Raw genomic sequence first — 13,902 nt, forward strand, 5'->3', positions numbered from 1 at the left:
GCTCAAATACATATCCTAAAAAATTTCCACTGATACTGATGTTAGTAATAAGCAGGAAGAAACCAATCAACCAGACCAATTATAAAGAGTACTGAACATCTATCATAAACAAATACAACTCAGTGTGTGTGTCTGTGTATGAGCTGGAATATTACAGAAAAGAGTGAATTGTACTGGCTGAACTCAAGGGAGTTAAAAACCTAGCAGAAGAAGACAAAAATATGTCCAACAAATTGGCAATAAATTATATGTCAAATGAGTGAAATACAGAAGAAGACAACTATCACTGCAGACTGTTGTCAGAGAGCTTTCTGAGATAGAGGGAATAAGAGCATGAATAGGCCCTTATTAAGGGACTAGAGATGTTGAGTCTGGTTGAAACAAAGGCTCTTAGAGGCTTGAATGAGTTATGCAAGCCCATGAATGTGACTTGGATTCTTTAGACAACTGTGTATAGTTTGTATGGGGCAGGTAATAAGGACTATCAAAATAAAACAAACAAGTAAAAATACAACAAGATTCTGGACAGGTAATTGATGGGATAAAAGTGGACTTTTGAGAAAATTACTCAGATAGTGTTTTAAATTAAAAAACATTTTTTTGGGATCCCTGGGTGGCTCAGCAGTTTGGCGCCTGCCTTTGGCCCAGGCCCTGGAGTCCCGGGATCAAGTCCTATATCGGGCTCCCTGCATGGAGCCTGCTTCTCCCTCTGCCTGTGTCTCTGCCTCTCTCTCTCTCTCTCCCTGTGTGTCTCTCATGAATGAATAAATAAAATCTTAAAAAAAAATTTTTTTTTTAGTAATCTCTAACCCTAACAGGGGCTTGAACTCATGACCCCGAGACTAAGAGTTGCACGCTCTACCGACTGAATCAGCCAGACATTCACAGTGTTTTAGGAAATGGTTAGGCACAGAGAAAAACTAGAGATGAGATAAACAGTTAACTGAAGTAATTCAGGATTAAAGGGGAAAAAACCAAAACATGGGAAGTAATAGAAAAAAGGAAAAAAGAGAGAAAGAATTCTAGAAATGGCTGGATTAGAATAGGTGAGAAAAAAACTGCAAACAACTGGTCTGGTTTGAGGCCTAGATATGTAAAAATCGTCTCATTGAGAATTCATAGGGAAAAATGGTTTTACTTTTGGAGGATGAGACAAAAAAGGTGGAATAAAAGCCTGGTTTTTGATATGATGAACTTAGGGAAATAGTAAAACATTAAAGAAAAAAATGGCCATCGATCAGCAGGAAGTCTGTAGATATTATGAAGTCAGAACTAGAATAATCATTTCAGGGGTAGTAAATGGATATTGTGAATGTGGTTAAATATTACTGGGGATGAAGTAATAAACATGTGGAAAACTACAAAGACTGTCCATGAGAGAAAACAGGATCAAAAAGAAAACCTATAAAAGGGAAAGAGATAAACAGTACACTGAAAAGTGCCAGGTATACAGTAGAAATTCAGTAGTCTGCAAATTATAAGAATGAACGAATGCAAAAACAGCCAAACATAAAAGATGAACCAGAACAGTTAATTATAGCCAGAAAAAGAGATTCATGGAGAAAATTTCACTGCTGCAGAGAAAACAAATAATAACATAACAGCAAATCAAAAAACCCTAAAACCTAAAGATATTACTAGTGATCTAAACATAAGGAGTTAATAGAACAGTGATCAAGATCAGATCATGAAGAATTCACAAAGGAATGAGTAGCTCAATAAAAAAGTGGAAGAACATTCATTCCACAAATACTTATTATGTGTCTTTAATGTGAGAACCAGGCATTTTCTGAACTCTAGGAACATGTAAGTGAACAAAATAGAAAAATAAGTCCCTATCCTCATGGAGCTTTCTAGTAGGGACAGGGCAGGAGGTAGACATGCATAGTAAGTGAAGGAGCAGATACAGCTCTATCACTCAGAAGCTTAGCAGAGTAATGAGAGAAACTAGAAGGCAACCTGAAAAACCATGCAGGATCCTAGAGTTCTGGTTGTTTATTAGACTGGCAAATTGACCATGGAGAGAAGAGAAGAGCAAGCTTGATGAACCATATCAAATAGGATGAATAAAGTAGCACAGTACCTGGTTTGAGATGCTGGAAACTGCTGCTGCTGGAATATTGGCAATTGTAGATGAAGTGGATATCAGGCTGGCATTTGTGCTTGAAGCTATAGGATTGAGAGTGTTAAAAGATGTTAAAGATATCATGCAAAAGCCTAGAAGAAATGGAAAATATATTGTATCTTATGTAAACAGATCTACAAGGAGATAAAGAACATTGGGCAAAAGAAACAAATATTGGTTTTGCTCTACTGCATGCCATACCTTACTCTAATCTTGATTAGAAGTAAAACAGTTCAAACATTTTTCTGTTTCAACTCTTCCTATTAGGAAGTGTACTTACTTATACAATACACTCACTCATACTAATGATATCAATAATCAGAAGCTAAGCCAACTCCAGTCTATCTTTTGAGCCGTTGAAAAATGACTCATCTGCAATATGACCTACTGACAACGAAGAGAAACAACAAGAGCTCTGGTAAATCCACGTGTAAATCCTACACTGTGGTATTTGTTGTTATTTGCCCCAAATTATGCCTTTCCTAATGCAACATAACCACCTTGAGAAATAAAGCTGATCCCCCAAACATGCTTAAGAGTTGCTTTTGGGCTCTACTCAAATCATGGACTATTTATATGATCAACAAACATGATGATGGCATTTGATGATTTTACCAGTAAGCCTGGAAAAACTTGGAAAGTATTAAATATTATTCTGGCCAGGTAACGATTTAGTCTGTAAGCTATTTAGGCTGCCTATGCTGGGAAAGGAATTTGGGTTAAGTTTTCATACTCTTCTATCACAGATTCCACCAGGATTTTAGTCAAATCTTCATTGACTACTATTTGTTACAGTGACTTTTTTCAGGTGGACCATATGACTGAGCCTGTGAGGTACCTGTCTTGAACTCCTCTCTCTCACTTATCATAAGCACACTTAGACATGGTTCCCACTGCAGTTACATGTGCCATCAGGGCTCACCATCGAGTAGACCTGATTGACTACCTAACCCATTAGCAACAAAGTCTTTAGAGGTAAAGTTAAGTCATGGAAATGGAAAACTTCCATGAAGAACATAACAGATGAACAAATGGAGCAGAAATGTGAGGGTTCTTGTCAAAATCAGAGGCATCCTTACCCTTTCCCAAGGTTACTCTGCTTAGAATGAGGTCTAGAAGAGATTAGAAGACAAAGTCTAAGCAACAGCTATTGTTGCAACCCCAGCTTTCATACAAAGAACGTGGGACAGAGAAGAGTTAAGTAATTTGTCCACTATCATGGAACTAGTGGCAGTCATGATCGTGATTGGGATCTCCAACTAGATGAGCTAAGATCAGATTTCCGGACTATCCAGGGAGATTTTCTTTTCTACAACACTTCTTTCCCCAGGAGAACTAAATGACTCTTAAGAGTTTACCTTCTTAAACCACAAGACCAAATGAAATAGATTTTATAACCCCATAGATGGTATTTTCTTTCTACCAATATTCATTTTCTTCTCTACTATGGCTTAACCCATTTTGTCCCCCTATAAGGAAGTACAAGGAATTACTGTACAATACACAGGCTTCAATAATTCTGTAAATAGTTTTTAATCATTTTTGTGGATAGAGATTTTGAGTGGCTTTCAGGTTCTATTACCAGTATACTATGGTAGGCACCCATGCAGTAAAACAGATGGAAGGACAAAATGTGATTTAAGGTGGGAAAGAAAATGAATAATTTACTTAATCTCTCCTAGCAAAGTCCATTTCTAGCTCAATTTTTCTTTGGTCTTTATTCTAGCATATACTCCTCTTTTACTCCTATTTACCTTTAATTGTTTTACCTTCTAACTTATAAAGGGTTAGCACTACAACCCATTCATATCTGATCTTTACATACATGGAAGAAAAGGTACTCTGACTGACAAAGTGGTTTTACAAATTTAACAATTTTTCAGACCATTTACTGAATTGGGTAGACCTTACAAAACAATTGGTCATATACCCTATGCTAGGAAGTTTAATGACTTGATTAGTTAGTTGCTGATCCTGAGTTTTTAACAAGTATCTTACTAAAAATCACTAACTACCTTCAGCAATAGTGACTTCTATTATAGGAAATGCTGGCCTGATGACCTAGAAAGTTTATAGGGTTCAACAGCCCTTCTTTCTCCAACTCAAATCATTTCTATTATGTGCCATTAGTTCATTCAGTCAGCAAACTACGGTTTACTATGTACCCAGAAACTGTTCCAGTCACCGAGGAATAGAGGAATGAACAAGGCAAAATCCCTGCTCTCATGGAGATTAGATTCTACTGATAGAGTTAGATGATAATTAAACAATATTTTTAGGCTCTTTTAACAATCACAGAACTCAAGCTAAACTCACCTAAAAATATAATCACTGTATACTCTATACATAACTGACTAAAAAGCCATGCATCTCAAAAAAGTACTTATCATTCTGTGCATATGTGTGTGTGTATATATATATTATATATTCCACACATATTTATATATATACATAAATTGCAGATATAAAAAAAAAAGCAGCAGCAATAAAATTGCAACAAAAAAATAAACTTAGAGGATCATCAAAACTGAAGTGGTAGATCCTATTGATAAATATCTGAAGACTATTAGCTCTCCAAAATGCCAATGGCATAGCTAACTGTTTTTGGATAGTTTCCACTCCTGTTCTGACAATGGAGCTGTGAAATCACAGAAAGACAAAATTTCTGAGAGTCATGCCCCACAAGAGGTCCAACTGATACAGTCAATATACACAGATAGCTTTAATCAGAAGATGGTGGTTATGGAATTGAGGGCATAGCCAAATTAAATGATACTGCCCCAAAGCCAGAGGGCTAACCTAAGGGTTAGTGATACATAAAAGTTGGCACAAGATCTATTTTCTACCCATATCTAATCTTATACATGTCTCCCTCTACCACCCTTGCTTACCTAGCTTTCAAGTTACTCAAAATAAGATGAGCTCTTTCTCACCTGAGTACCTTTGTAATACTGCTTGCTCTGCCTGGATTGTTCTCCCTGGCCTGTCCCTTTTGCCCTCCCAGCATGATGGCTCCTCCTCAGCATGTCTACTTCCTCAGAGACATTCTCTTTGAGCCCTCTATTGATACTAACTCTTTGGGGAACCTCAGTGGCACAGTTAAGTGTCTGATTCTTGGTTTCCAGGTCATGAGATCAAGTCCCATGTCAGGCTCCATGAAGCCTACTTAAGATTCTCTCTCTCCCCTCCCCACTGCCTCCCACTTGGCATGCTAATAAAAAATAAATAAAATAAAAATTAAAACTACTTGTTTTCCCAGTCCCAGCAATCTATTCTTTTTTTTCTTTTAAACTTTTTGAAATCTATTTAATGATTTACATGCTTATTTTGTTTCCTCCACTCATCTGTAGCTCCATGAAGGCAGAATCTGTCTTATTCATTATCTCCAGTATCTAGCAAAAAACCTGGCACAGTGTATACAGGTGATGCTCAATAAATACTTGCGGGATTCATGTATCATGTAACATGTCAAGGTCATCAAAAACAAGAAAACCCTGAAAAACTGCATAGTCAAAAGGAGCCTAAGTAGACATTACAATGAAATGAAATGTGGTATTCTGGATGGGATCCTGGAACAACAAAAAAAAGGCATCAGGTAAGAACTAAGGAAATATGAATAAACTATGGACTTAGTTAATAATAATACACCAATATGGGTTCATTAATTGTAATAAATGTTCCAATCTAATGTAAGATTATGTCAATAATAAGGGAAATATTATGCAAGATGGAGGGGATATAAAACTCTATACCATCCTCAAAAACAAAACTCCTAGTCAATGAAAGACTATCAAAAATATTATCATGTGCTACCAACAATACTAGAGCACAAACACATTCATTAAAATTCAAGATTGAGTTAAAATTAATTTTGAAATTTTTGAAATTAATTTCACCACTTAATATTAACCATTTAAACCACCTCAACTGAAGAAAATAATCAGGGACTGGACCACATAGTTATACCTTAGGAAAAGACTGATTTAAAGAAGCCAGATCTTTTTTTTTTTTTTTTAAAAGAAGCCAGATCTATTTCACCAAAGAGTTTTCATGAACATTGCTATATAAACTAAAGAAAGGTTTTTATTTATTTTTTTTTAAAGAAAGGGTTTTGATCAGAGTTGATCAAGCCTGAAGTAAAATTATTTTAGGCTGAAATTATATACATTTTAAAAGAAATTGCAGTATGTTGACACACAATGTTACATTAGCTTCCAATGTTACATTAGCTTCAAGTGTACAACAGTGATTTGACAACTCTATACATTAATTGTAGCACGCTTTGGGGTAAAATGAGGAGACACTGCTGTTTTGACCATTAAAAAAAAATTGATTGAGTTCTTTTTATTCTGTGGAAGGACTGGATAGTTACACAGGGGGAAAGGAGTAACCCTGGATGGCTGATAGTCACTATCTATGCTAAAGTGAAATTAAAAGTGTGAGTGAGGAGAGTAATATTGATAGAAAACAACCCAGTACTTGTATTTCAATTTTAGACAATTGTTTCAAACTCATATTCTACCAATTTTTTCTTCAGAATAAATGGCAAAAATCAGTAACCTGATGGTTACCTTCTGCCTTAAATCCTACCCTTTGCCAAAGTTCTAATGAACAACGAAATGGGCCAAGCAGTTAACCAGAAAGGGAGGAGGAAAAATGAACTTAGTTATCTGTCAGTAAAGGTTCTCACTTAAGGGAGAGTTGATATTGACATCATGATTTCAATACTGAAAATCATAAATACTGTACTCATGCTCTGAGGTCAGACTGCCCAGCTTACATCCTGACTTAATTATTCACTAACTTTGCGACCTTTGACAAATTACTTTGCTTTTCTGTGTCTTATCTTCTCCATCTGTGGAACCGGATTAATAATAGTAGCTTCCTTGTAGGTGTGTTGTGAAGATTACCTGAGTACACCTGTTACTTAAAACAATGCTAAGAACATGGTAATCATTTAAGTACCAACAATGATCATTATTAACAAACGAGGAGAACAAATTTAATTGATCAAAAGGAGAAAAATGTACTAACATGTAACAAGTATGGATAGTGGTTAATGAAGTTCAAAGGATGTTCTCATGACCCTTTCAAGTCAATGAGTCCTAAGTCCTAAGAGACTGTAAAAAGGTTGTTCCTCTTGTTTGACAAGGAGGGAGAAGTAAGCAAAGCTATTAGATTCCTTAAACTCAAGATACAACTACAGAGGAGTGGTGATGCTACACCTTGGAAAAGGGTTATTAATATAAAACAAGAGAACTCTTTGCTTTTCTTTCATGACCTAGGTGTAGTCATCAGGAATATATCTGTTTAGGAGGGACACAGCAACTAGATTTGCCTGTAGTTGGATCTAAAGGCCTATTAACCTAGAGAAACACTTCACAAAAATGAAATGGGGTAGAAGAGAAGACAAAGTCATGCTCTTGAGTTTTTGCCCTCCTAGTTTATTACCATTTTAGAAAGAAAGAAAGAAAGAAAGAAAGAAAGAAAGAAAGAAAGAAAGAAAGAAAGAAAGAAAGAAAGAAAGAAAGAAAGGGGAAGAGACAGACAAAGAAAGAAGGGAAAAATAAGTAAAAAACAGGAGACTCAGTAACTGCTGGGAGGTAAAGACAGCTCAGAGCAAGGTCTTAGAATGTAGTGACCAGTTTGTTCTCAAGCAGAGGTAGTTCTCAATCATTTAAATGAAAACAATTAAAACTGAGCATCAAAATATTTTACTTAATCTACATCGAAACATTCTTCATCACCAAAGTTTATATCTTAAGAGTACCTTAGACCAGTTTTTGCTGTCCCACTCCCACTCCTCTAGCATCTATTTTATAAGGAATAAAATTTTAAAGCTGGGAGAAATCAGGAGAAAGGAGGCAGATGAGATGCCAGGTACATGAACATTAATTCCCAATCTGGAGCAATGACAAATTGCCTGTGTTCGATTTGGAAGGGTAGGGAATTAATTTCATAGTGCCTTCTGAGTTTCTTTGTCTTCATTTGCCATTGTCTAATAGTCTTGTCATAATTCTAACCTTTTAGAAGAACAACTCAGGAAGGCAAAGATGTTTAGAATTCATTTAAGGCTATGCTTTTTATAATGAAATAGGAATAAGATTGAACTTTTTGAGAAAGAAAAATGCTCTCACCAAGAAACAGCAAGTGGGAGTGGAGATATGACTGTAGCAAAATACCTCACATTCTGCCCTATGTGGACTTCACATAAAGAAGTCAGCAAAGTTCTACCCCATGGAGTCTTCTGCTTATAGGACAAAATACCACTGAGAACAGACTAAAACAAAATCAGATAGGTTTTCTGGACACCAACATGCAAAAGGGAAGGCTTTGATGCTACTAAGCAGCTCATATTTAAAGGTTAAACTACTTACAAACCATAGTCCTGGGTTCTGGTTTGCCAAACACACACAAAAAAAAGCATGCACAAATGCAAATATCATCCCCTTCTATTTTACAAGATAGATCTCCTGTATTACCCAATTTGTTTGGAGATCTAGGTAGACTGAAAACAACAAAAACAACAATAATAAAACACACACAACCATGCCTATTTACCTTGAATGGGGTAAGAATAATGTGCTGGGCTTGGCTGGCTTGTGGTTAACCCTGTAGTGCAGGTAAGAACACTGTGTTGACTTGGAGATGGAGTCTGAATTAAACCACTTTCAGGTTTCATACCTGGCCACAATGCACCTGAATCAGATAAATTGGACCAATTACAAACAACAAACTGGGACTGAGGAGCATGGTTATGCTTTCAAATATCAGCCAGTAGGTTTAAAACCTAAATCTTAAAACAAAAGTAAATTTGCTTGTAAGAGAAAATTACTGATTCTCCCATTCATAATATACCACAAGCAAATACAATTTCAAAGACTGGGAAGTGGGGCCACAGAAACAAAATCTTGTCAAAAACCCCATTAATGATATGATATAAATTCATTTCAATGGCTGGGGGAGACTGATCAGGGTTCAGAAAAAAAGGTACTGACACCCAACTAGAATACTGATTGTAAAGTGCCTGTTGACCATGTACAGTGATAAATAATTTATCCGTTGTCACGGTGGGAGACATTCCACAGAAGTTTAAAATTCACTTACCCATTAAATAAGCACCAAATCTTTCTAAAATGTATTAAGTACTTTTCTGCCTTCTTAAGCTGGTTATTTTGTTACCTGTTTCTTCTGATTAGGAAAGACATACCTGCTTATTTTTATAAATTAAAAACATTAAGGAAATATGTAACTTAGAAAAAAATAAAGTCATATATAATCCCAGCATCCAAACTTAAGCACTATTTACAGTTTGCAGAAGAGTCACTTAGATTTCTTCTATATATGTACTAATCTTTTTTTAAATAAAAATGGGATGTTATACATACTGTTCATAATTTGCTTTTCCACATAATACCTGTGAAAGACATCTTTCTACATCAGAACATATAAATCTCTCATATTGATAGACATCATAGCTTGTTCACTTTTATTTTATTTTTATCACAATGCTCCTGGGTGACAATCTTTCTAAAATATATTTATATCCTTTCCTGCCTTCTTTGCAGGGAGGAAAGAGTGAACAAAACATACCTTTAGATTTTCTCAGAATTACTGTCACAAACATTAATACTGTGCTGTGATATATATATTACAAAGACACTACCCAGAGGCTACTGGGATATGTGAAGACATTTGCTTAGTACTAAACAGAACTCAGTTATAGTTCTTTATCACTTTGTTTTTTCCTCTGTGACCTATCACTTGACAATCACTTGTTTCTCACTTTCCTCTTTCATTTGCAGTAAACTAGAAAACCATAAATGAACCTTTGCTTCTACGTGACAGCCTAAGGATGTCCTTTATGGTGTATAGTTTTAGTGATAATTTTGGCTACGCAAAAATCTCTTTATAAAAAATCTTACCGTCTGGTTGTTCACTGTATTCTGACAGCTATGGCTGGTGGATTGGTGTAGTTGGAGCTAATAATTAGGTACAAGAAAGCTCATCAATCACATTCCAGGCAAGAAATCAATACCAAGGTCAGCCATAGCTTCAAATTTAATATTAGCTCATTTCACTTACTTCTAACCTGATACTGAATTATAGAAGTATAATGCACTGATAATAAGGGCCTCTGCTTCACGAGGGCATTGAGATATCTAGGTGCAACTCTGATCTGATCTGTAAAATTTGTAGATTAGCAAATGTAAAGGAGATGTGAAAATCTCAAATGGACGTGGGCTGTGGCAATTGCCTTGTCCCAAACTCTTAAAATATAAAAAAACCCCAAAAGTCATATTCTTTTTTCACCTATTAAACACATGAAATAACTTATTTTTTTTATTTATTTTTTTATTTATTTATGATAGTCACAGAGAGAGAGAGAGAGAGAGAGAGAGAGAGAGAGAGAGAGGCAGAGACACAGGCAGAGGGAGAAGCAGGCTCCATGCACCGGGAGCCCGACGTGGGATTCGATCCCGGGTCTCCAGGATCGCGCCCTGGGCCAAAGGCAGGCACTAAACCGCTGCGCCACCCAGGGATCCCGAAATAACTTATTTGATGAGACTGAAGAATACCATCATCTCCAAAATGCATTAGGAGGATTGGCCCCTGTTCCATGCTTAGTTTATGATAATTAGCCACAGCTACAGTTCTACTATATCTAAATTTCAACACTAAAAGTATTTGAAAATGTTATTTTTTAAGTATTTATGTGAAATTTGGATATCAGTGCCATGATTCTTGGTGGTTGAATATCACATTTTTTAGTAAACAAAATGCCATTTTAATGTCACAATAACTTTCAGATTTATTGTAATCAATGTAATTTTTTTCCTAAATAGGTTCTGAATCTGAGGTGTTGGATCTGTGAAAATGTTTAGATTACACTGTACTAAAGTATAATCTTATTAATGAGAACAGTATTACCTGAAAATGTTTTACTAGTCTCATTATTTAAGATATATTTAAGTTTCAAAATGTAAAATATCTATAAACTGGCCCTTATAAGGTAAAAAAACAGACAAAATGTCCAAGGTAAGTGGGAAAATGGCTACTTATAGTAATTTTGAATGTTTTTGACTGAAAACATGAAGTTGATATTTAAAATACAATTATTTTATGAAGAATAGAAGAATAAAAGACCATATGAACAGTGCCTCCAGCATCACGGCAGCCTTGCTCTGCAAGCATATAAACATCTTCCTTTAAAAGTGCCCTCCCCAGAATTCCAAGTCACAGACAGCATGACCAAATGATCTGACTGTACTGCAATATTGCCCATAGTAAAGATGAAACCAAATCCTGGTTTCCTGACTGCTAGTCCATTGCTCTATCCCTACAACTACAAAGCTTATCAAGTCATTTTAAGCACCAAGGGCGTGGTGTGGAACAACAGCTGGTCTAACAGTGGCAAATGAAGCCTGTCTCTGAAGTGCTATCCTCTCAATGCCCCCACACTGGGGTCTTACCACAAACTCTACCCAAGTTTCTCAACACAAATACCTTATCTTTGGTTAGTCACTAACCAAACTAATCTGAGCAGCTCAGTTTACAGTAATATGTATCAGAGTAGTGGACCCTAAGAGAAAAATTAGTTTGGTTAGGAACTGAAGTACTAGTTGCTTAGGAAAAAAACACATGAAAGAATATCTTGATTTGTTGATTTGATAGCTCAATGGGATGAGCTATTATAAATACTAATTTAATGAGTATTTTTCCTAATTATAAAGCAAGTATGTGATAGGAAATTAAGAAAATATAGAAAGTATAAAGAAAAAAACTAGAGTCTCATTGCACAGAAAAAATATATAGGCAGTTCTTGCTTTTGTATGGCTCTGTGTTAATTGAAACCCATCCATAGTGCAACTGTGTCTTCACCTTGCATGGTTCTGTGGTAACTGAGATCGAAGCTGTAATGCCTGTGCTGTGAACATTCACATTTGTCTTCCAAATTATTCTTTATGTACATTTTTGAAAAATACCTACTTGGACTACCATATTGTTTTTAGTTTTACATACTGCTTTTTGAAATTAATAATAAACTTTTCTCAAGATGCTGAATATTTCTAAAGAATATCAATTTATAAGGGACACCTGGGTGGCTCAGTTGGTTAAGTATCTGCCTTTGGCTCAGGTCATGATCCTGGGGTCCTGGGATTGAGCCCGGCATCGAGCCCTGCATCAGACTCCCTGCTCCAAAGGAGCCTGCTTCTCCCTCTGCCTGCCTCTCCCTCTGCTTGTGCTCGCTCTCCCTCTCTCTGTCAAATAAATAAACAAAATCTTTAAAAAAAAAAAAGAAGAATGTTTATTTATAGAACATGATTTCTAAGTTTTCCATTCTGTAGATACACTGCAATTTAACAGACACCTTTCAATTAAAAAATGTAGGCTGTTTCTAATCTTTTACTGTTAGAAGTAATGCTTGATGAATACCTTGGTTTGAAAATTTTCTGTATCTCTAATTAGTTCCCTAGGATAAATCCCTTGAAGTGAAATTGCTGGGGGAAATGGCATGAAGATCCTTAAGGTTCTTAACAGTATTACCAAATCTCTCTCACATTAAGAGTTCTTTCAAAAGAGGCTGGGATAGTGGCAGCTAGGTAATCTTTTATGAGCTCCTAAAGAAAAATGGGTGCCCCATTCCTCTCACATGTTTATTGAGATCAGTGGACCCTCTAATCCTCTTTCTACCATTTTACTACATTTCTATGTAGCTCTTAAAAATAATATGATCTTTATTCCTTTACTTTTACAGACTGCTCACAATATACTGCCTCCTAGATTTCCTCTAGTCTTGTCTCCTTTCATCAAGAGGAGGAATATTTTCAAATTTCAAATTCAACCCTGAGACACAGACTAAATTTATGAGTACTTCTGAAATTAAACAGACCAGGGTTCAATTATAATCCCAGGCATTTCCTGATTGTATGACCTCAGGCTAGTCACATGATCCTTCTAAGCCTGTTTCCTCATCTATAAAAAGGGATAATGCTACTGCTCACTCCCTCGGACTGTTCTGAAGAATAAATAAGACAATAATGTGAAGTGTGAGGTACCTGTTCCCAGCTTACTGCTTTGTATATAAAGTACTCCATAAACATTAGATATTATTACAACAAGATTTCCTGAAGCCCTGTTTACATCTGAAATAAAATAACAGACCAGCAATCTAACTTTAGTGCTAATAGGCAACACTAAGATAAAATTGCCAAATCTTCACAAGAAGAAATAGTGTTTTATACTTGAGTGAACATACTTTTTAAAAAAGAGCTATATCTATAATTTCCTTAATAAATCTGAGACTATGCCACATCTACCATTCACATTACCCCAACCTAGATCTCCAAGTAAGCATCATGTTACTTAAGAATCAAGTTTAGCTGATTCTCTCTTTGAAATACTGATAGAAGAATTTATGAAACAAGTCTCCCTCATTCCCAAATATTAAACAAAACCAGATTAATAAGAGTCTGTTAATACCAATACTTCTTTACAATATAAAGAGTTTCAAGTTTTTACCAAGGATCTATTACACAGAATTTTCTTTCTTTCTTTAATACAAAGGAATGCAGTGATCATAAAAGACACTATAATATGCATATAGTACTACATCAGGTATTTTATAATCTGAGATTAGAGATATAATAGGAATTTTATCTAACACTGAATAGCAGGAACGACCGCCTGTTCAACAATGTCATAAAGGGCTCTGGACTTACTGATAATGAATTTCAATCAAAACAGAAGGTAAAAAACCAATATAAATATACTTA

General features: G+C 35.6%; 1 protein-coding gene across 2 annotated transcripts in view; it reads right to left on the reverse strand.

The window, feature by feature from the left end:
* Positions 1-13,902, reverse strand: part of EYA3 (EYA transcriptional coactivator and phosphatase 3) — a 100,510-nt gene that overhangs the window by 29,593 nt on the left and 57,015 nt on the right. Inside the window, exons 7-8 of one of the 2 annotated variants that reach the window (XM_055332040.1) lie at positions 8,687-8,824; positions 2,084-2,169 (exon numbers count right to left, since the gene is read on the reverse strand). In XM_055332040.1, the coding sequence (XP_055188015.1) occupies positions 2,084-2,169; positions 8,687-8,824 (224 nt within the window). The remainder of the gene's footprint in view (positions 1-2,083; positions 2,170-8,686; positions 8,825-13,902) is intronic. The other variant, XM_055332041.1, reaches the window with a different exon arrangement.

The sequence above is a fragment of the Nyctereutes procyonoides genome, unplaced genomic scaffold (assembly GCF_905146905.1).
Source record: "Nyctereutes procyonoides isolate TBG_1078 unplaced genomic scaffold, NYPRO_anot_genome, whole genome shotgun sequence".
NCBI classification, from domain to species: Eukaryota; Metazoa; Chordata; class Mammalia; order Carnivora; family Canidae; genus Nyctereutes; species Nyctereutes procyonoides.